Below are 23,516 nucleotides of genomic sequence, written 5' to 3'. Positions count from 1 at the left end.
AAACACTGGGTTTTTCACACCATTTTCAAGCACAAAATGTTTATTTTTCTTTTTAATCTATACAATTTCTCGGGGCTTTTAGTGCCACTGACTTTGTCAGTATACAAGGGATGGACTATACAGGCAATAGCGACATAAACTGTAGGATTCAGTGCGAGCCGAAGGGAACCCAGTGTGAGAACATATTTTCCATGTTTGCTCATGAAGCATACAGACATGAATCTAAAAAACCCAAACAAATTAAAGATACATGGTACAGAGAACAGAAATCTCTTACTGCAGTAAGTATTTTGCCCAGGCAGAAGACTCTGCATAATTGTCTATAAAATTCAATTCTAACTGAATTGATGAAATAATATATTCAAAGGGTACAAACAAAATAATTTAGACAGGTATAATGCTCGAAGTACAATAGAACTATACAATTCACAGCTTGGCAGCACAGGACGTCGCTGCCCCTCAGCAGAGGGTTACAAAACGTCGTCGCGGCGCCTTTGGGGGTGGCTGCACCCGGGTCCTGTGCCTGTAACGCTGCCCGTGGCACTGTGGGAGGGAAGGAGACTTACCAGCGGCAAACCAGCTCTAGTGGTTACCTTGTGCCTTTACACTGAGGTGCAGGTGGAGGCTCTATGCACAGTAAAATGGGCAAAAAGCAACTTTCAAACAGGAGAGAGGTGTCCGTGCCACCTGGAGCGTAAACTTCGGTAAAAATAAAAAAATAAATAAATAAATAATTCCAAACAGAAGGCGGTGAGACTCCAAACCTGAAGTGTCAGATACGAGAAAGAACAGCTTCACATTTTCATTCTGTTTTAGCATGAACACTGCTGGCACACCAGGGACCAGACATCACCCTCAACCTCGGCGGCCGAGCAGAGCCAGGGCACGTGCGCGTGCTCTGCTTGCACGGGTCTTACAGCCATCTGGAGATATGTTCTCCTATGATCAAGAGTTCCATTACTCGTCTTCACTTATGGCACATGCATGAGCTTGTGATTTAACTAAATTATAAAAGCCCAGATAGGGAAAGGAAATGAAATCCAGTGTGCTGCTGATCCAGAGGAAAATAGCATTTGCTGCCTGTTACAGAATTAAGTCGCCATCTACAATGAGTTTACCACAGGCTGGGAAGGAGAACAGACAGTGCTGCCTGAAGCTATTCCCTGTCCTTGTATACACCTTCCTTGGATCACTCTGTAAATGCTCCTACATTACAATGTGCACTTCACTACTCCTTGCACAAACACCAACAATTTTACGATCACTGCATCAAACAAACGTGTCAAACAAACCTCACCCCACAATTCTTATTTCTAAAAGCTTCAGAAATGAAAATTCAACCCGTGAATAAAAACAAAAGCATTTACAGCAGAATGAAGCTGATGAGGAACATCAACTGTAAACCTTCGATATCTTTGCAAATAAAAAGAACTCCAACTCACAAGCAGATTGTAAATAAAACACACCTTTCAAATAATTGTACATCTCTTTCCAGCTGGGACTGGAAAGCTGAGATTCAAGGCACTGAACTCCTGCAGGGTTAGTACAATTTGCTAATTATCAATTCAAGTACATCGATGTTAAGGATCGCAAGTGTGAAACAGAACACAAGGAATAAAGTGTCTTCAGCAATGGAACAGAAGCAGATATTGCCGTAACGACAAACGATCTGTGGAGACGCCGCCTCACAGTGATTGCTGACGCAGGGTGCGGCGGTGCCCCGGGGCCCCGCCTCGTCCCGCACGGATCATGGCATTTACAGAGCAAACACTCCAACGTGACGGCGTCGAAATCACTGGGACCCGCGGCGGGGTCACCCACGGCAAGGCCACCGTGGCCAGGGCCGTCCCCGCGGCGAGGCCCGCGCTAGGTCAGGCGCAGCCGCGGGCCGGGCGGCCGGGCCGGGCGCTGCAGCGGCACCGGGTACATCCGCAGGCAGCTCCGGCCCAGCGGCGAGAACCGCACCACGCCGGGCCCCCGCACCAGCCCCGGCTGCGCCACCGGCCCCGGCCACGGCACTCCGTACACGGGCGAAGGGAACACGGCTCCGTACTGACAGAGAGGCATCACGTACGGGGCCACGGCGCCCGCCAGGGCGGGCCCGGGCACAGGCACTGGCAGGGACGGTGCGGCTCCAGGAGCTAATCCCGCGGGCACGGGGCAAGCCACCGGCACGGTGCACTTGCTCCCCAGTCCTGTCCTTACCGAATTTACCTACAAAAAGAGAAATACAAGAAGTGTCGCTATAGGGCACTGCTCTCCCCATGCCAGCAGCATCCCGGCCCAACGCCGGGGCCCGGGCAGCTGGGGGCACAGGCACAGCGGTGCCGCGGTGTCCTTGGGGCTTTCTTTCGGGTTCGGCTCTTTTTTTTCCTTTCATACTTTGGCTGGGGGGTTGGGTTTGGTTTTTTTTGTTGTTTTTTGTTTGTTTGTTTGTTTTTGTTTTCTTTTCTTTTCTTTTTTTTTTTTAAAGGCAGAATATTTGGAAATTAATAGAAAAGGTTGATATGAGGCAGAGGGGAACGTTACCTCAATATAACCTCATTCTTTAAGAAGGCAGGAAGCATCATTAAACAAGTGAAAATGAATGCCCTTGCATGTCCAAAGGAACTCAAGTATCTGTTAACTTGTGCATAGAAGTAAATAAACTTCACTAAATGCAGAATTAACCCAAATCTCACTCTCTTACAGCCAGCCTCAAAAGAGGTTTAAAAATTCTAGCCCTTATTTCTGTACTAAATTGTCTCAGCCGGCCCCAGGGAACTGAGCATGGCGAGGGTGGCAGGAGACCTCTCGCGGTGGCTGTGCCCAGGTGAGGCAAAGCCAGCGAGGACACAGCAGGGCTGCCCTGCCTCGTGGGCTGCCAGGACCAATTCCAGCTGGTTTTCTAAAGATCTATTAACATACACTTCAATTATTCATCTTTTGCCTGTGAGGGGCAGAGAAAGAGCTCTCCTCCCTCAATATGGGATGGCAGAGCTTCCCAAATTACACACTCCATCCTGCATAATGCCGTGGGAACTGCTGCTACCCCAAATCTTTGCAGCATTTCATTACATTTTTCATGTCACAGAATTTACAGCTCCCTGCCAGGGCTCCCACCAGGCCATCACCTATTGGTGGCATAAGGAAAAAAGCGTGTTATTTAATTCTGGGAATCTCCCATCCATGTGATATTTCACATTCAATTGATAAAATTGGTATGAAGGTGAAATTTCAGCAGAAAAAATGAAAGTATGTATAAGACTGTGTGGGATGCTTACTCCATGTTTCTGATTTTAATATCTCTTCTCAATTAACAATAAAAATAGCAATGTCCCACTTTGGGGCATTAACCTCTGTTCCATGAGCAATTTTAGAAAAATAAAGAACTATTTGATACCCTCCTTCACTTCCCTGTCTCCCATTCTCACCTGAAACCTGAATCTGATGGTGAACATTGAACTGAAAGAGATGCTTCAGTATCATGAATTTAATGCCAATAATGTATAAAACCCCACCAAAATTAACACAAACCAAAGAACAAGAAGCACAGGAACCAAGGATATACTTGTAAGACCTGCAGACTTCTGTAAGCTGTTACTAGATTCTTGTTTTAACATCCTCAAAATGATGGTTTCCATCAAACTAAGCACCCGTGAGGAATGCCAACAGGTGTTTGTGGAAATATTGCATTTTGGACCACCCTCTCAGGCACGTGTGGGACTCTTGGGGTGCCCTGTGCAGGGCCAGGAGTTGGACTCCATGATCCTTGTGGGTCCCTTTCAACTCAGGACATTCTATGGTTCTATGACAAATCCCAAGTTTGTTCTTTGGACTTGTTTTAATTTTTCCTGTGCTTTACCAGGCAAACTTTCAAAGTGCCACCCCAGTGATACTCACAGCTCCAATACTGTCAGGTGACAGGATTTAGATTTTTCTTTTGCTGGCGACCCCACAAATATCAGTGTTTTCCTTCTGTGTGGACCAGCTACTGCTGAAATGAAACTGAGTGGCAGGGCAGAGTCAGAGCTGGCTGCCAACACGAGCAGGCAAGGATGATAATCCATCTCTTTTATCATTTCTGACTGCTTTGCTAAAACCCCAAAGCTATTAGGCAGTCCTGAAGATCTGTGTGTGTGCTTTACCAGTTCCCTGGAAAACCGTTCTGCCATTCAGACCAAGGCAGTGTTGAATAGCTTCAAACACAGATTCTTTTTTTTTTATTTTCCCAATCCAATGGAGAGGGAAGACACGGTGAAGGTGCTGTGGCCTGGTTTTGGCACAGTGGCCATGTCCAGCACAGCTGCTCCTGGCAGCCCAAGCCCACGAGTCAGGAAATGCCAGCAGAGGCTCGGATGCTCCTGAGGTGTCCAAGCCCCTGGTGCACGTCACCCACTGCCACAGACCCCTGTGTTCTCAGAAACAACCTCACTGTGCACTGGGAACAGGTTTAAGCTTTTCTGGGGTAACGTTTTTTTCTCTAAAACCCATGGAGCTACACAACAGTATGGAGAATAGAAAACATTTTTGGCAAGCCCTTCATTCTCAGGCATCTCCAAATAGTGTTTTTAAATACACAATATTCAGCATTCTTTGCACAGAAGGCAGCTCACATTCCTAAGCTTACTCCATGACAAATGCTAACCAGAATTACCTGTAAAAAATGATTATTTCATCATATCTTCACAAAGATCACAAAGAGAGAAATCACTCAGGCAGCTTGACCTCAAGTTCTTTCTAATATTTCCTACTGCGTTTCAGACTACTGCTGATGAGAATCTGCATTTCCACACTTCATTAAACCATTTGAAAAGGAATGTTTCAGTGCTCCTGTGACACAATTGGATGAAAGTTCCTCCCCCTTTGAAAGGTCCCCCCCAAATTTCTAATATGATCAATCAGGATTTGTAGTAACTTCCACAGAAACAAAGCAGAATCCTTTGCATCCCCATTACATTATTGCTGTCTACACTACTGATGACAGAGAATGAAAACCACTCACTCTTATTAAACACACTTCCAAGTTACTCTTCTATTTCCAGCCTTAAAGAGTAGCCTTGACTTAGTTAAAAAATAATACATTGTATTCAGAGCAAACAATTTGCTGCTGGTGGTAGAAGGAATCTTGAGTAAAAAAGAGGCAACTCAGGAAAGTGAGTCCTCTGTTGCAGGGGGAAAGAAAAGATTTCAAGTCAGCCACACAACTGCCCTGCATATTCATAACAGTGGGTGAACAGTAAGAGAAAATTTTAATGTAAAAAATGCATTTTTCTATTTAAATGTATAGTTGATATTTTATATATCTTTTTTTTATTGTTTAATGTATTATTCATTGTGGGACAATGCCCTTCACTTCTACTCCTGTATGAAAATCCTTTAGGGAGGCATTTCTATTTACAATAACCCCCAGAGACAATGCAGAAGTGAAGGTACAAATCCTGCCACCCCCAACCCCTCATTTCTGACCATCACATGGGAACAACAACAGCTTTTCCCAAAACCAAGCTCACGTGAGACAACCCACCCTAACAGCTCCGTCCTAGTTTGTTCCAGTTAAAAAAAAACAAAACAAAACAAAAAACCACAAAAGGCGTAAGAATCACTTTGCTTCCTACTTATCCAGCCTTTATTTCCAACATAAAACCTTATTATAACCTTCTCTGATGGGCTGGAAATCTGCTTAATTCTCCTTATTCTTTTCTTGCAAAGGCATTTTTGATCAAAAGAAGCAAAAAAGACGGTGTTACCAGATGAACTGAAGAACTACAGCCCGACCTTCAGATTCTCCCTGTTGGAAAGCTATTTTTTCCATCCTTTATGTGATTTACCAAGTTCTTTTTGTCTTTCCAGTTGATTCAGCTGTGATTCAGCACAGGTGTAACATCTCCCCAAGAACCTCATCCCTCCAACACTGACACACAGGTCACTTGTCCAGCTGTCCACACTAGGAGTCCTCTCACGCTGTTCCCTTCCTCCTCCTTTGGCCATTTCTCTCCCAACACCATGCCACCCTCTTCTCCCTCAACTTCAATTTCCCCTTTAGGGTGAATTTCAAAGGGTACAAACAGCAGAACGATGCTTAACTCCCAAACCAACCCTTGTCAAACTCTTCTGTATCATACCATATGCTACGGTATGTATCATATATGCTGCCCTATTTTCTGCCACCTGCAGCATCCTGTGCCATCCTCATGGCCAAAACACTCAACAAGAACTACACCAGTCACGTTTGCCATCTGCCCTTGCATCTCTGCTGCAGCCACCACAGTCCTTATGAGGACTTCATGCCCCAACCCACCCCAGGGCTCCAACTGATGCCACTCCTCTGAGCAACAAGGAATGATGAGAACTGAAGAGCAGGGAATCCCAACCTCTCCGTGCTCTTAGTAAATCACCTCCAAAAACTTCAGTCAGCTTTGTTGATTTCCTGGAACAACTGCCGTGGTTGAGAAAGATACAAACCCTCTAAGAGCAGAGTACTGAGACAGGGACATTCCTGCTGCTCTCACAGTGATACTCCGCCTTCTCCACAGGCTTTGAGACAGAGACACCAAGACTGCAGGAGGGAAAATCAACCCTAAATTGATACTAAAAGGTGATTTAAATAAATAATATAACCATTTGTTTCTCCAGAGGTACAGGTGGGCAAAACATCCACATCAAATACTTCAAACTTCTGCAGGGGTCTCAGGGGAAAAACACCAAAATGCTGCAAAAAGCACATCAAAAGAGAGTAAGAAGCGACTTAACAAAATCTGTGCCCTCCCCACCACTTTATGGAAATCTTCTATTTGGGCTTACTAGCACCAACTTTGACTTATTTTATGAGAACTATTAGGGTCCTAAGCAGGCATTGCTTACTCCAGAGCTGGTTAAACCATTACTGTGTAAAAGGATTATTTACTCACTCAGGAACCAGCAGGTACCAAAGCAGAGGCACTGGTGAGGTTCCTGCTTTGGTACATCTCACCTCACCAACAACTACAGAGCTACTACTGCTACAAGATTTTTTCCTTCTACATGCCAGAAAGGCAATGGTTTACTATCCAATCTAATTTTTTTGCTTTTGAGGGATTACAAAACAGCTCCTTGCTGTTATTTTCCTCTATTTTGGCTCAATTTGCAGTCTTCCAAGAAAATGAACTAAGCAAAAATTACTAGTCAAGGAATCTCCAGTTGTGAGAAGGAAGAGGTCTGGAAACCCAGCCCAGGGTGGGACAGAACGGTAAACTGGGATTCTGGACGTGTGCTCATTCCTTTGGGTGCCTCTGTATCAGCCCTCAGCCGCGACACCAGCACCGAACGCAGACGCAGATGCGCCTTGCAAGGGCTTTGTCCTGCTGCTGAGAACGTGAAGGGACGAATGGGGGCTTTCCAATTCCCTGTTTGTTGTAGGATATTTTGACAGCATTTCTGAGGATGGTATTGTCCAGATACCCAGTACAAGAAGCAGGGGTCAGCACAGCCCCAGCTGTCCCCTCTCCCAGCACAGGACTCACTCCAATTCCACTCAAACAACAGCTTGCAACCACTGAGCCACAGCCCCTGTTCTAAGGAAGGTTAATACCAAAAAGAAAACTTTAGTAATAGTTGAAACTGAAGTTGAGCAACAGATGAGATGGTAACGATATGAGTATTGCTGTGTATCGCTGTTAATAAGCGGTTTGGAATTTTAAAATATATATCTTTATATATATTGCTGCCCATGTATCCCTTAAGATTATTCCAAAGGACAATTTAAAAAGAATTGATTTAGTACTGAATGAAAAGAGCTGGACATTTATAGAAAGCATTTATCTGGAGTAATTTTAGTCTATGTCCTCCTGCGCATCTGAGTTCTGCAAAGGCTGTCAGACACATAGCAAAAGGTATGTCCTTCAAGGAGGGCCACTTACTCCACATGTCTCATTCTGCGTTTGCATGGGGTTAGCCTTTGGCTCCATGTCTTGCCTTTTTTGGTTCTGCTTCAGTTGGTTTAAAGAAGGTTTTGTCTGTGCAGCTCCAACAGTTTTGCTCGTCCACTGGTCCACCAGCTTGTGCAGGTCGTCTGTGAACGTCCCTTTCTTGTTGTTACTGTTGTTGGCCTGAACCTGCAGCGTCGACTGCGGGAGGGGCTCAGGACACGTCACCAGGCTGTTGGTCGAGGATCCTGGAAAATCACACACAGAGAGTTGGGATGGTGTCTCTGCCTCACCTCTCAGCTCAAACCCCTTCTCACCTACTGCCACTCCAATGGTGGCTTTTCGGACTCCTAACCCTCCCCCTCCTGGCTGCAGAACACCTTTGCTTAAAGAAATGGTCCAAGTCCAATGGGTTTGCATTTTCTATCACATCATGTTACCTTGGCCACTAACTTGTGCTGGGTGAAGTTAAGGACAGGGCGTGAAGCCAGGAATGCAGCCCTGTAATGCTGACATCCCAGGGCAAACAGCATCTCCTCAGAGATGGGAGGTGGGATCTATTGCTAACACTGCAAGCATTTATAAAACGAATTTACCATTTATTTTACTTGCATAAGTTTACTGTCCTCCTGGAAAATTGTCATTGTCATAGAGGTTACAGGCAGGGCTGGTTCCTGCGCCTCAGAGGCTCTGGGAACCCACCACCTCTCTCGATGATGCCAGGACCATTCACGTGGCTGTTTGCCTATTTTTGGGGAAAAAACCCCATCAGGACCATGAAAGTATACAAGAGAGAGGAGAGAGCATGTAGTGGGTGGGGTGACTGTTTGAGACAAAGATAGAGAACTTCTAGTATAGGTAAGAGCAGTCAGGAAGACTATTGATAGAGATTTAATTTTATATGTTCACTTCTTTCTAGAAGAGCTAGTAAAACAAAATTTTCTGTCCTTTTTCTGCTTAGTGACTACAAGTCTGACACAGCAAGCTCAGCAGGGGACTGCAACTGAAGGAGTCTGGATCTGACCTAAGCAGAAAATGTAAAGTAATGTCTCAGCTAACATATTTGAGATAGCTAAAGATTGGAAATAAAGACCATCTCTCCAAGCAAAAAGTTCATAGAACTGTAGTAAAATTATTATATAAGCAAACATGAACATTTACTCTTTTCTCTGTTAATCAGTTACCAGCCAATGAAACAGTACACTAATTAGTCCTACAGTTATATAAAATACATTAATAACCTTTAAATGATCATGCATTCAACCTGCAACGTCACTTCTAAGTGAATACTGCTCAATTCCTTTTCCTTTACTTGGGGTAAAAGTGAGAAAAGTAAGGATTTTAAGAGGAAAGTTCTTCAATTGGTGTTTAATATTTCATGCAGCTCAAGGTGGCTGGGATGGTTTTAGGCTATCAATTCCTCCAGCAGAGAACTGCAGTCATATAAAGGTGTGTATTTCAGAGACAGACACGGGACCCAGTTTCCTGGCCGCATGCGTGCACGGTCTCACACACAGAACACCACGACTCTCTTGCAGCATGCGAGGTTCCCAAGACATCACAGCACATGCATTAGTCTCAAAGTACCACAGTTTATACAGTCTAGTTTCATAGAAGTGCATCAGCTCTAGTTATTAAACAACTAGCTTTTAGTAAAAAATAATAATAATAAAAAAGCAAAGAACATCCCATGCCATGAAGGAAATACTGAGAAACAAAAATGGGATAGTTACTACTACTGTGATCTTTGCCTAGACATAGTCGTTTCAAGGTGGACCCTACAAGGTAAAACAATACAAGACACACAGAATTAGGTAAGACTAAACACAACAAATCGGACGGACAAGCTTCTGTATTTTTAAGCAATCAAAAAGTAGTTATTATGCAAGAAAGGACAGACAAAGTCAGCAGTTCAGGTGAGTAAAGGAAGCCTAAATAACTGGACAGCTCAAACCTTTCTTAATGTGCAGCCATTCAAAAGCTTTGGAAAGTACCACAGCATGCCAAAAGCAAGAGCTCATGACTTAAAGATGCATTTGTTTGGGTTTGGTTTTTTTTTTTTTTTTTTTTTGGTCGGTTGGTTTTTTTAAAAAAAATTTTTGTTGATTTTCTTTCTTTTCCTTTTTTTTCTTTTTTTCCAAATTGCCTTGGCTTCCTAATAGAAAGTTTTGATTTGTTTTCTATTAATGCAGGAAATGATGTCAATTTAGTTTGTGATTGGAGGCCAAAAATGCTTTCAGGAACAAGTCAAGCTAGTCTGGCTGCAAAGACAAACCATAAAACAACCCTAAAAATCCTGTTTTACGAGTCCAAAAAGATACATTGTTCTGCAGGTCTGAGGCCAATTGTTTCCAAATAGTTTATTTGTAGGATTTGTGTCTAAATGTGAGACTCTGAACTTCAATTGAACAGAACTGTGAATGAGTTTCCCTTATGCCTTATCCAAGTGCAGAAAAATAATCCATCAGGGTAGCAGAGTTTTAATTTAACTGAACTATGTGTTCTTTTCGTTATTGCCTCGTTCCATCCTTCATCATGATTTTACAGTCTATTGATAGATAGCAGAGTGCCAGAAGTGTGCCGAGACCCCGACTCGACTGTCAGATCTTGCCAGACATCGGCACCGTTGCTATTTGGGTGCCAAATTTCCTGAAAGGTATTTTGGACTTGATAAGAAGAATATTGTTATGGTATGGGGGGGAGATGAGTGTCTGACATGGGCTATGGTGAGCTCATTGGGAAGAAGCACTTGAAACCATGAGCAAAATCAGACTGGGGCAAAAAAAGTAAGATAGAGGATGGATGTGCTTTTTCTCTAGACTAAACAGTGGTGTAACATTTTATGTTACTGTGCCAGAAATGCAGCTTTAAACTCAGAGATTGCAGGTCCAGGCTGACACAGGCCCTGAATGAGTCTTCAGAGGAGAAGGAAGTGACTTCAGTCAGAGACTGAGAAAGAGAAAGTAAAGAAATGAGGGAGAGAGGAAGTAAGGGAGAAGAGATGTTTGTGTTTAGATGTGGGTGGCATGAGGAACAGAGGACTGCTTTGAAAGAATTTCTTATTACTTCATATAGTTCATATAGGTTTCTACCCTGGGCAAATCAGAAGGACATGACTACAGCAATGCAAGCATGACCAAGTTCAGTTCTCATCTCAAAGCCCAGGCAACAAACACAGTCAAATTCACGACTCAACCATCTGTCTTGTATTCTTATATCTTTTGCCCTCTTTCCCCTCAGATATACCTTACCTTGCCTATCCCAAAGTTAGCTACGAACTCTCATAATGGAAACAACTCCCCATGATGGCAGTGGCCACAGCAGCAATCCTAGAAGGCTATTTCCTGCAGCAACAGGCAGTTCTTAGCACAATATGAATGCAAATGGAAAGCACCTGCCTGTGAGCAATAAAAGCAGGCAGCTGACTGCAGTACGTGCTCAAATGCAGGTAAAACCACTTTAATCACCAACCCCTCTGCTTCCTGCACACTCAGTCACAGGTTTCCCAGCACGCCAGGTGCCAAATCCGACCCAGGGAAGTGACAGAAAGTGGCAGCACTCAACACACTCATGAAACACCCGCGTGAGGGGTGTCAGCTTTGAGGGAAGTATCACAGGAGAGTCAGTCACCAAAAAGAGAGCTGCTCCTTCTGAGGGGTATCACTCCAGCATGGGGCGTGGGAGATGGGAAACATTCCCTAAGCGGTGAGACTGCCTGAAGCAGGGACAGACAGCCATCGGCCATGGCTGGTTATGAATTCAAATTCAGTTAAAAATTCACTTTGTAGGTCTAATTCACCAGATTAATTGTATTACTGCTAAAATTAACGTGTTTAAGAACTGTAAAGTTAAGGAGATGAATCATAATTAAGATTTAATGTAAGACTGCTAAAGTTTAGCAGAGCATTTTGCCTCCAATTCCAGATCTCTTATCTGAGGAATTAACTAGCTATTATCTCATACAGAACAGAAAAAATCCACTGTCCCATATTTGCACTCAACAGCTGCCAAAAAGCTGGAAAGCTACAAAAAAATGGAAATGGCAATAAACTGCCAGACCATTTCCATAATTGCATATGCACATACAGTATATGAATTGCTACAGACCTGGCAAAAATTGCATTACACAAGATTCCAAGCCTAAGTCAAATGGAGCTTTGAAAATTCCACTCACGATCAGTGGTAACTCTTCCCTAGGGCACCCTTGCAGTTTAACCCAGGAAAGGAACTCAGGATAAAATTATGCCAAAGCCCATCAAAAATATTTTATTTCATTAAACATACAAAGGTGAAGTCAATATTGGACATCGGGAACAGATCAAAAAATCCTGGAGAACACTGTGAAAGTGTTCGAGTCTGTTGGATCTTGTAACCAGAGCAAGATCCTTGTGATACTGTCTTTAATCCATCTGAACATTTAGTTTTAAAGTTGTTGCCAACTTTTCTGCCAGTGCAGCAGGTCTCCTGCTGGCCTATCCCACCTCAGCAAAGGGTTGGTTTTCCTGAACCAAACATACAGATTCAGAGCATTTCTGAAAATGCAGCACAATGTTTCCCAACAGCTCTCAAATAAAAAAATACCAGGGAAACCTTGACTTATGAAGCAGACCCAGGACCCTGAACTGGCTGGATGTGCCACCAAGCTGCTGGCACTGGACAGCGGTGTCCCAGCCCTGTAAACTGCACAGAGGATGGAATCCTACCTGCAATGGTTTGGGTCAGAAGGGACTTTAAATCCCATCCAGTGCCACCCCCTGCCATGGGCAGGGACACTTTCCACCACCCCAGGCTGCTCCAAGCCCCGTCCAACCTGGCCTTGGGCACTGCCAAGGATGGGGCACGGATGCAAACATGCTTAGCAACTAATCCAAATGCTTGGCTTTGCCTGCCTGCTGGGTAAACTGACATCCCTTCCAGAGGGGAAGGAACATCAGCCACCTGGTATTGCCATCATCATCACCTTCAAATAACAGAATCAAAGGATGGTTTACATAGGAAGAGACCTTAAAAGCCCATCTTGTTCCAACCCCCTGCCATGGGCAGGGACACCTTCCACTAGACCAGGCTGCTCCAAGCTCCATCCAACCCAGCCTTCCTCAAGCCCTGTTCTTCCTGAGGCTGCAGTCAGGGCTGCTCTGGATACCAGCTCCACAGAACGTCCTGCTGTCCGTCCTGCCCGCCGCAGTCCCAGCCCCAGCCGCCTCGGGAAGGACAGGACTGCCCACAGCCCCAGCCCTTCATTCACACCCAGCCCACCTGCTGGGCTCACCAGGAAAACAAGCTGGAATAACCTCCTGCCCCACCAAGCCTGCCCGTAACGCAGCCGTGGGGACCTGCCCAGCAGCCCGGGGGAGAGGCACCCCTGGAAGCCAAGCTGTGCTCTCAGGGCTGGAACCCTCAGGGGTGACCCAGGATTGCAGTGCCACGTGGAGTGCCTGAACTGCCACCCATCTCCTGCTGTGACTCAGGGACGGGGGAGGCCAAACCTTCCCCAGCACTCGCCCAGAAGAACCTGAGAGAGCACATGGGCTGAGAAATTAGTCATGCTGAGTTATTTAAGCATCAGGAAACTTCACGATTCAAAGGATTTACATATTCCCTTGGATTCATTCACAATATCCACACACCCAAACACTTTTAATACACTGGTTTTTAATTGCCATCTCCCAGACTTTTTGCATCCTACTGAATAGTAATTCCATGGAAGATTAATGAAACAGCTTCTGGGAATTACATGTGCAGAGGAAGAAATAACTGTGGCCGCTCTAACACCAAACAGGAACATTTGGGAGCTGAGAATTCCCCTCAGGTTCTCAGAGAAAAAAATCCCTAAATGCAAAATTGTCTCATGACTTCACCAGTGGTTAAAAGCTTACATGGTAATAAATTCTGTAAACGTTAGTGACCTGAGTGTTTGGGCTTTCAGGGAGCTCAAACAAAAAAAAAAATCAAGATTATTTTTTAAAATACTGTTTATTTATAAAATTAGGAGGAGTGTATTGGAGTGGTCTTGTGCTTTTGACCTGAACCACTTGGATAGTAATGAGCAATGCAGAACTCCAAGGGGAGATCTGATACTACTGTAAACCCACAGTTATTTAACCAAACACTTTGTCAAGAACATTATCAGCCCCTCTAAGGTTATATGTAAGTGGCCTATAGTACCTGTTCAGCACAACATATCTTTATTGTACAAGCAAAATCCGTTTGCCTAAAAAGCAGCATCTACAATTGGGTAAAAAAGTCTTAATTTTTTCATTAAGTAGCTTGATATCGTTTGGTGGAATTGCCAATTACTTTAGAAGTCAGACAAATAGGGTACAAATAGAAGGTGCACAGTTATTTGAGACAAAACTCCTGGATCCTAGCAATCCATTTCCAAGTATCATCTGAAAATCTGATATTGCTTTTTACTTATTTATGCTTTGATGAACTGCTAATTGACTTCATCTCTGAGGTCACATAAGGTCATAAGAAAATAAACTGAGTCAAGTGCTTCAGCCAGATCAGCTTACACAAAAAAAAGTTGATGGGACTCTCCCTTAGAGTAACCAGATCTTCCTGCTGCTTATGAGTACATCAAAAAAATTGCTCACTTAAACTAATTAAAGTGACTGCATGGGGAAAAGCCCACCTAGGACAGAGATTTGGAAAGAACTAGCTGGAGCACTGTTGTCTCAGCATTTCCACATGCAAAGAGCGGGGAAAAAATTAAAGAAAATAGAGTGGATATAAACAGTACTGTATATTGTGTTAATACAGCCCTTGTATGGAAGTTATACCCTCCAGTGACCTTCTAGAATTGTATCAGCTTGCTACATGCATGTCTTCAGAGTCCAAACATGTGTGAAAGAGACCATTCGTCTACAGAAGGATGGATTTCATTTTGTTGTCGCTGGAACCGGGACAGCAGACATGTATATTTGCCACATTGCAAATAAAATTACTTCAACAGAAATCACATAAAGTACAAAAGCTTTGATAAGTCCAGGGTAAAATTTACCATCAGGCTATATATAATAAATGATGACATCTTCCACACATGCTTTTGGTGCCCAGGCATGAGCCAAAAGCAGTGCAAAAAAAGCTTTCATATGAAAAATTAATATAAATAAGGTGTGTTCATGATGATTACTTAAAAGAAAGGAAAAAGAAAGAAAAGATGGTTCAGAAAAAGGGGCATCCTGCCAAACATATTAGAGATATAAACCATGGAATTGGAAAAAGGGGGTAAAAGAAAGATGGACTGTGATAAAATACAAAAGAACAAATACAAACAGATGGACAAAGACACAGGTCCACTGAGGAATCTGGTACGAGGTTTGCTACTAGATTTATAGGTCACTCTCTCAGACGTTTGGTGGAAAACCGTCCAGCCTGTAAATGAATATAAAGGGAAGAAAACAAAGACACTTATAAAGTACAAGTAGCTGTGATCAGATGTCCTAAACCATCAGTCAAATCAGCTTTGTTAGTTAAACCTCCACATCTCCCCCTTAACTTTGCCAAAGAGGAGCAAGTTCACTGACCATACACAAAGGATGCAATAACAGCAGAAGAGGACAGATAGATATTTTGTAGATTAGTTTGGCAGGATGTGTAATGAGAGGAAGGTATTTTAATCATCATTGGAACTTCCCATATGCATGGCAACAAGTTCAGTCAAAGCCTACGATGGGGGCAGTACACAGAGGTCTCAGAGCTGGGGTCTTGGGAGTGCAGCCAGTCTACAGTCCTGTGGCTGGGACTCCAAAATTATGCACAAAGTGAACCCCTTACAGAAAGGAAACACAACTTGGTCCCCTGGGTTTGGTTTTCATTTAATTTCATTTTTTATTTTCTCTCATGCCCAAGATGGTTTGATAGTTTAAAATGAGGAACTTTGGGTCTACTGGAATCAAGGGGCTAAAAAAAAAAATGAAACAAAGGAAACAAACTCCTAGCCTTCTGTATCTTTTTTGTTTTCCTTTCATTTTTTCTCAGGAATCTGTAAGGCAGACTCCAGAGAAGGTATTAGGATAAAGCCACTGCTGGCAAAACTGAAAGGTATTTCTTTCCTAAAAATTAAGGATGTCTTGGGCATGCTTTCTTGAGTGTTGGTAACACTCAGTAAGATACTTAAATTTTGCTCTTCTGACAATACTGCAATGATCTTTTTAAAGACAGGCCAGTAATTTGGATTGTCAAAGATTCACGTTCCTCTACCACTCCTAAAAAGTTCAAGCCTAAGGGAAGGGAACTAATTTTAGCATGTGCTGGAAGAGACATAGAACAGCCGGCAGGAAAAATCACCTTGGCCAGAGCTTGCGTTGGCATCAGCTCCGTCGGGGCCCAGGCCAGAGCAGATGTCAGAGGACAGAGAGGCTTTGACAGAGCAGGGCTGCTGGGTCTGCACAGCCTTCCCAAAGGCGGGGGCTGCACCAGGAGGCACCGCGGCGGCTTCGGGGGAGCCCGGCTGCGATTTACTTGTTTCTTTGTGGGGTGAGTCTTTAGAGTCTGAAAGGTTACCTGAAAGAGCAAACAAACAGAACACGTGCAATGGCAAAAGCTAGGAAATCTCTGAATAAAAAATCCCTGCCTAAAAATAATCCATGTCTTGACCCCAAGAGGAAGAGCCGTTCACCATTCTGCTGTACTGGATGGAACACAGTACACAGTACACTGGGGACAGCCTGCACCAGAAAATAATCCACACCTCCTATCCCTGATCCTGTTTCTCCAAGAAGCTCCTGGAGTAGGTTTGATTTTTACAGTTTCTCCTCTGTGTTTTCAGGAGCCTCAGAAGGAGCACTGCTGGAGTAAAGAGAGAGCTGCTGGGGTGCTGAGGAGGAGGATGAACGCACAGAATGACAAAGCAGGACACAGAGGTTTGCTCTCCAACACCAAAGGTGAAATTAAGCAAATGGAGAAGAATAAAAAGTTGCAGTAAAGACACAAGAAACTTTTTATTTATAGCTATTTAAGTATAATTGTCATTGCCACTGTTAGATACCTCTGCTGATAAATTCACGTAACACGATTGCAAAAGTATTTTGGTTTCTAAGCCTCTTTACCTGAGATATTTGTGTAGGCAGAAGTATAGATAGAGCCACTTACCTAGGTATCTACAGATAAATACCAATACATAAATATCTAGATAGATGTAGAAGTACAGACAGTATCAAACACTGCTTCAGTCCCTGTGGGCAAGAACACTCAGTCTCAAGATGGGCCACAGAACTTTTTGCCTCTGAACATACTTGTTTTTCCCAACCCAGCTGAAACCCTTAGCTAAAAGCAAAAACCTCCTCAACACCCTGTCTATAAAGACTGATGCAAGGAAATTCAAAGGAGACCTATGATGCAGTAATACTGAAAACAAGAGCCACCAGGTTTGAAATAAAGGGTGACTGCTGGAAATGTTGCTGCTCCCCTAAATCACAGCATGAACTAAGCTGAAGAAAAATTATTCATTCTATTCTACATTTTGCTGAAGAAATAGGTGCTGGGGTTTATCATTATTTCCCAGGTAAATTATATTTTTGTACTTTTCCAAGAAATAACAGCTCAAGACTGTAGTGCTGTGTGAAAATCTCACACCACTTCATTTGGTCAAAGCATCCATCATGGTTCTATAACAGCTTTTACCTCCCATCCTTTGGGGGAGCAAATGCAATCCCATCTTTTTTATATGACATCTTGGAGGGAAAAGTAAACAACAACAAGATACAGCACCTAATCAATAGAGCATAACAGCACCTAAGAAGTGAATACAAACATCAGTAAATTGCATTTGGAGGAAGGAGGAGATGTAACCAGGCTGTTTTCCAAATTAAAGTGGAATATTATTCCTCTGCCAAGCACTGTAGCCAATGCAGAGCTGGCAGGTATGGCCACTGCCAGTTCAAAACCAACAAAAATTCCATCCTTTCCAGCAGTCCCAGCCATCACACAGCAGAGCCACAACTGACACAAGCAACAGGCGAAGGGCAGCACCTACTTGTGCTTGACGTTCCACTCCTGAGCTGCTGGACCAGAGGGTTTAAGAGTTTTCCAGCTTTCAATTTGTTTTTGCTGGTTCTTCGGCGACGGCCGCTCGGTGGGGCGGAGTGAAGGAAGCCCAGGTTGGGAGGAAGGGGTTTCCCCAGCCGAATATACAGTGCCTCTATCTCATTCTTCTGCTGCGTCTGGAGCTCAGCAATCTCTTTCATATGCCTAAAAAAATAAAAGAACTCTGCTGGCAATGTATTTGATAAACCACCACATCCTGACAGTGTAATTAATTGTAAAAGAAGAAACAAAACAGTTGTTGGCTATAAAACAATCAGCTGCTCGTCCCCAAGTACGCAAAGCTACAACAATCTATCTGTGGTGACTCCCCATCCCTGGAAGTGTCCACGGCCAGGTTGGATGTGGCTTGGAGTAGTGGAAGGTGTCCCTGCCCAAGGTAGGGGTTGGAATGAGATGACCTTTAAGGTCCTTTCCAACCAAAACCATTCTGGGTTTCTATGACTTATTCTTCTAAATGGACCTGGCAGATGAGGCAATGCACAGCAGGATGCACTGTGGGGGAAGGTCCTGGCAATGCCTGATTTGCCTAGAACCAGTTTACTCCTCACAGCTCTGCTCATCCTAAGCTGAGCTGCTGCCAAGGCAAGGTAACACAAGCTTCCCTCGCATTGCTTGCAACCCAACATACTTTTCTCTCAGGTTCTGCAATTCTTTCTTCATATCAGCATCTTCAAACTCTGAGTCATTGTCACTGCTCATGTAGGACGACTGTGAGTGGAAGGACGTTATGTTGATGGTAGGAATCTTCGCACCTTGCCCGTTGGGTGACTCGGGGCCGGGTGAGCCACCTTTGCCAGACCTCTGCAGAAAAGCAGCTGCTTTTTTAATTAAGTCCGTGGCTGTGCTGCTGCTGGGGGGGGAGAGCTGGGCAGCTGCAGCAGCAGCAGGGGGCCGAGGGAAGGGCTCATCAGCCGAGTCGCTCGAAGCCTGGTCGCAGAGGACGTCGACGGAAGAGGCCGTTTGGACCCTGCGGACAGCAGCCTTCATGTCCGGGCTGGAGGGCAGCTCGTCCAGATAGACGTCCGGGGGGGCCGAGAACCTCAGGCAGTGCGGCGCCGCTAAAGTTAATTCATCCTGCGTGCTGATGACTGAAAACCTGCCAATCGTTTTGGCTGGTGTGCCACTCTCCTGAGCCTCAGCCTGTTTTCCATAGGAACCAGAGCCTGGAGAGCCATCCCTGTGGAAGTTACTCATCACCCCATCTGCCGTCGCTCGCCGCGTTACGCTCTCCGTGTGCGCAGGCGAAGCTGTCCTCTCTGCCTCCTCGCTCCTCTGGGAAGTCTCCATCTGTGGAGCTGCACTCGATGAAGTAGGTGCAACCTGGAGAAAATAAGAGAGCTTAACGAAAGTAGCTGTAACAATCTAGCAGAAAACCACTCCTAGTTGTGGTTACCTGAAGGAGGCCTTTTGCTGGAGCAGCAGGAGCTGAAGTGATGCTTGCGGCTGGACCTGTTTTAAAGTTGGGAAAAAAATATTTATGTCTGGAATGCTTTAATATAATAAAAGCCAATGTTTTTATTGTGATAAAATGAAGTGTACCATTGAGGAATAATCTTTGTAATACAGGATCTAAAATGCAGGAGGCAATAGCAATATAAAATATATGCAGGTAGGCAGATCTAGTGATTTGGGGAACTCAAATAATAATAGGAGTGTGGAATTTCATTAGTCAGTTGAAAATTTTTAAAGAGAAAAACAGAAGAAGAATGAAACTTGCATGATACATTGGGCCTGGACTATTCTGGTGTTATTGGTGCCTCAGAGACACACAGGGCTGCTGAGCATGGATGGGTGCTGCATCACCCCTGCCATTGACACACACTGACACCAACACCTCAAGGGGCCTGAAATGAAGCTAAATGCACGCTGCTGAAAGTGGAAATCATAAGCCCAAAACTGGTCATTCAGGCCACAGAATCACACCAGAAGCACAGTATTAGTGGCGGGAGTCAAGCCCATGATCATTTCACACCCTGGATGCTGGTTTTGAGTCAGACCAATACACCCAAGCTTTTGAGAACGCTGCGTTCACATGGCACATTGCTCAGAGCAAGGACACGGCCAGATCTGGAGCTCTGAAATGGTGACAAACATCAGTGGTTTCTAAGATACACTGATTTTACTACACAGTGCTACATTCCACTTGTAAACTCTCTTCTCTGCCTGTAGGGAGACAAAGAGACTCCTCAGCCCGTAAAACTTCCCGTGCGTGTCAAGGAAGGTAAATGGAGGAGAATTAATTGGTAATGCAGGCAAATAAATAGGTGAATGGAGGTAAAGAAATATGTAAACAGGTAAATAAATACTCCTCCTTCTATGGCTTCTACTATGTTACTACAGGAAGGGTCATTTAGCTACCAGTACTCTTCACTAGTGCTCTGTGGAACTCCCCCAAGAATCTGCCAGGCTTCCCCCAGAGATGCAACCATTGATCATATTACTTTTGTCAACATGTGTTTATGAAACCCAGGAATTTGGAGGGACTTTTTAGGGAAAACTGATCATTGGGAATGCAGCCTTCCATGTGCATACCCCACACCTACACCATAGACAGGAACTGCACGTATGGGTTAAAATATATCTGCCTGAGAGGCACTTTCTAGGAAGGTCAACAGAAAGAAGATGTTTAACATGGGTTGTATCACAAGCAGGATCAGAACAGCAGTGCTGGGCAGTGCTTGCAGTCAGCAGCAGGGGAGCAGCGAGGGGACACCGAGCAGGATGGCCGGAGGAGCATTACCTGTTCCGCTTGCTGACCCACCTCTTGCCTCTGAGGGATGAGCACCCACACCAGTGACCTCCAACTTGTCACACTTCCAGTAAAAGGAAAAAAGAAACACAATTTCAGTCTCACTCACAAAGCAGAATGTGTTCTCCTTCCCTCACTTGCCCTTGCTGCCCTGGCACTATCAGGGAATATTGAATTATTTCACAGTGCCTGTGGAGGTGGCCTTCAAGTTTTGCCTCCAACTCCCCCAATTTTTTTCTCCTTCCTTGGAAGAAATAAAGCAGTGGCAGCATCACAGTTGGAACTGCAACCCAAGCTACTGAAAACCAGTGTATTATATATACACACACACTTGGGGTTTTGTTCTGGTTTGCTTTTCCAGCCAGACCATATATTCCTCATCCATAAGTCTGTCTTCAGAAGTTCTATGTCTCCTTCCTTATTGGCACAGATTTTAATAGGACAAATTCCAGTTACTGGAGAGACATAACACCTTTCACAGAGAGTGAATTTTGTTTGCTGTAGAAAGTTATTTATCATTAGAAAACAACACGCTCTGAAGAGTCACTCAAGTGCAGCTGGTTTCCTGTACCACACAGCATCCCTCGAGGAGTTGATAGGATCCCTCCAGCTGATGCTACACAGAACAGGCTCAGCCTTGCTAGTGGGGATGGAGTTATCTCCAGAAATGCCACTTTTGAAGTAAGATATAGAATCATAGGATTGAATCATGGGTTGAAAAGGACTTCAAAGCTCATCCCGTTCCACCCCCTGCCATGGGCAGCGACACCTTCCACTAATCCCAGGTTGCTCCAAGCCCAATGTGCTGCAAATCTGATGATTTCATAAACTCAGGACTTTATCTGAATAAACTTAACATGGGGCCTCAACTGAGTCACACAGTAACAACTGCCCCAGCCCACCTATTACCTCTTTGCTTAGAGGTTTCCATGGCAGTCTTGCTCTACCAAGGTCAGGAGAAGACAAAAGAAACTATGACAGGAAACAGAAGAAACTCCTGCCAATGGAATGTCTGCCTTTGGCTGCAGCATGTGGACAAGGCAAAGGCACTTGAAGTGTTTGCTTTATCCAGGCTGACTTGGAAGGCAGTAATTGCAACCACTGCCATTCATTTATACTTAAAATTGAAGCCAAATCATCTTCATTAGAACTAGAATGACTATATCATTCAAACTACAAAGAAATGGACACATTTCTGCTTGCTTTGGACACAGGACCCAAGAGGAGATGAATTACGGTATTATACTACTTCTAAATCCAAAGGGGAAGTCTGGCTTTCACTAACAAGCATTTCTGAAAAATGGGTTGGGATGCATCTGACAAGAAAAATTTAAGTGAGCTTTCACAGTGGAAAGCAGTCAGCAGGCAAAGGTAACATACCCTGCAGCAGAGATATGAAATGTTTAGGGAAGCAAGAGATCTACACGTGTCCTACCACAGGACAGTGGGTCCTGGGCTCTGCCATGGTGCCGGCCCTACAGGCTGGCTTTGAGGGGATGAAGGGCAGAGCCGCTGGGGGACTGACCAGTGGTGGGCAGGGCAAGACCTCCGAGGGCACAAGGGGCACCAGTGGCTCGGCAGCAGCTTTCACCTCCTGGCCGGTGTCCGGGATGCTATAGCCTGGTTCTCTCCCATCCAACGCCAGGGCAGGAGCTTGCTCTTCGGGAAAGGGTGGTAAGGTAAATTCACTGTCACCCTGTTCAGGTGGCACAGAGGTGTCCGGTGTCCCTGCCGATGCCGAAGAAGTTGGAACATATTCCTGGTACAGCAAATTGCGCAGTTTCTCGTCAAGGCTTTTAATCGTGTTGTCCACAAAGTCCACCCTGGGGGGTCCCTCACCGTCGGACTCAGCAGTGCCGGGGGGGTTCTGCTGCTGGAGCAGGCTGACCCCCGCCCCGGGGCCGGCCATCCCTGTGCCACCCTGCGCCATCGGCAGCTGCTGGGGCGCGGCCAGCAGCGCCTGCGTGGGGCTCTGGAGCTGGGACCCCGCCAAGCCCAGGGCCTCGGGGCCGGCGGCCGCGGGGAAGGGCTGGCTGCCGAAGGCACCCTCTGGCAGGTGCGGCACCTGCGGCGCCGGCTGCCGCTCCAGCACCACGGCGTCCGGCAGCGCGGGCAGCGGCCCCGGAGCCACTGGCACGGCCTTGTGCGGCCCCACGCTGCAGCAGGCGAGCTCCACGTCGGGCACACACGTGGGCTCGTCCACCTGCGGCTGCAGGAGCAGGGCTGGGGGCGCGGCATCGGAGGCCTCCTCCAGCCCTGGGGCTCGGGGGGCCGGGGGGCCGGGCTGGGGGTACTCTGGCTGACCCCCGCCGGGCACCGCGGGCTCTGCGACACTCGGGGCGGATGCCAGCAGCGCTGGGGCTGGGAACTCTGTCTGGCTCGGTACGCTGGCAGGAGCTGCTGCAGCAGGAGCTGGTGCCAAGGACGGGGTGGCTCCAAGGGGGCTGTCACTGATCCCTGTGTGCAGGGGAAGCTGCTGGCCAGTCCCAACCCCGGGCACCTCTGTCACTGCAGAGCTCACTGGCTGGTCATCCGACTGCTCCAGGTCTAGAGAGAACACAATTGAAAGGTGAACCTTTAAAGGAGAGGAAATCACTGCCAAGCCCCCCAGTCAGCTGCAGGGACAACCCACTAGCGATTCCCACCAGGAAATAGCTGTTATGCACATCAAATGAGAATTTTCAAATTATGCAAAAAAAAATTTCACTGAAAAGACACTACGATGATGAGAATTTCAGCTACTCTGCAGCATAAGGTACAGCTAAAATACTGACACTTTACTGAAACTCAGATAAAGATTCCCAATTTGGTTCAACAACCAGGAACACACTATA

The 23,516-nt window shown here is 45.4% G+C and overlaps 1 protein-coding gene across 8 annotated transcripts in view; it reads right to left on the bottom strand.

Moving 5' to 3' along the window:
* Positions 1–23,516, bottom strand: part of WNK2 (WNK lysine deficient protein kinase 2) — a 103,334-nt gene that overhangs the window by 6,621 nt on the left and 73,197 nt on the right. For 3 of the 8 annotated variants that reach the window (XM_082288845.1, XM_082288852.1, XM_082288846.1), the window contains 10 exons: positions 22,208–23,229; positions 20,674–20,746; positions 19,327–19,382; positions 18,562–19,253; positions 17,863–18,077; positions 16,176–16,391; positions 15,162–15,260; positions 9,617–9,661; positions 7,878–8,131; positions 32–2,214 (listed from right to left, as the gene is read on the bottom strand). In XM_082288845.1, coding sequence (XP_082144971.1) covers positions 1,867–2,214; positions 7,878–8,131; positions 9,617–9,661; positions 15,162–15,260; positions 16,176–16,391; positions 17,863–18,077; positions 18,562–19,253; positions 19,327–19,382; positions 20,674–20,746; positions 22,208–23,229 — 3,020 coding nt within the window. In that variant the 3' untranslated portion in view covers positions 32–1,866. Of the gene's footprint in view, positions 1–31; positions 2,215–7,877; positions 8,132–9,616; positions 9,662–15,161; positions 15,261–16,175; positions 16,392–17,862; positions 18,078–18,561; positions 19,254–19,326; positions 19,383–20,673; positions 20,747–22,207; positions 23,230–23,516 lie in introns of those variants that run through there. The other 5 variants (XM_082288847.1, XM_082288848.1, XM_082288849.1 and 2 more) reach the window with 5 other exon arrangements.

Source organism: Coloeus monedula (genome assembly GCF_965178545.1).
Source record: "Coloeus monedula genome assembly, chromosome: 11".
NCBI classification, from domain to species: domain Eukaryota; kingdom Metazoa; phylum Chordata; class Aves; order Passeriformes; family Corvidae; genus Coloeus; species Coloeus monedula.
Note: the sequence above shows the minus strand (reverse complement) of the source record. Positions and strands in the feature narration are given on the sequence as shown.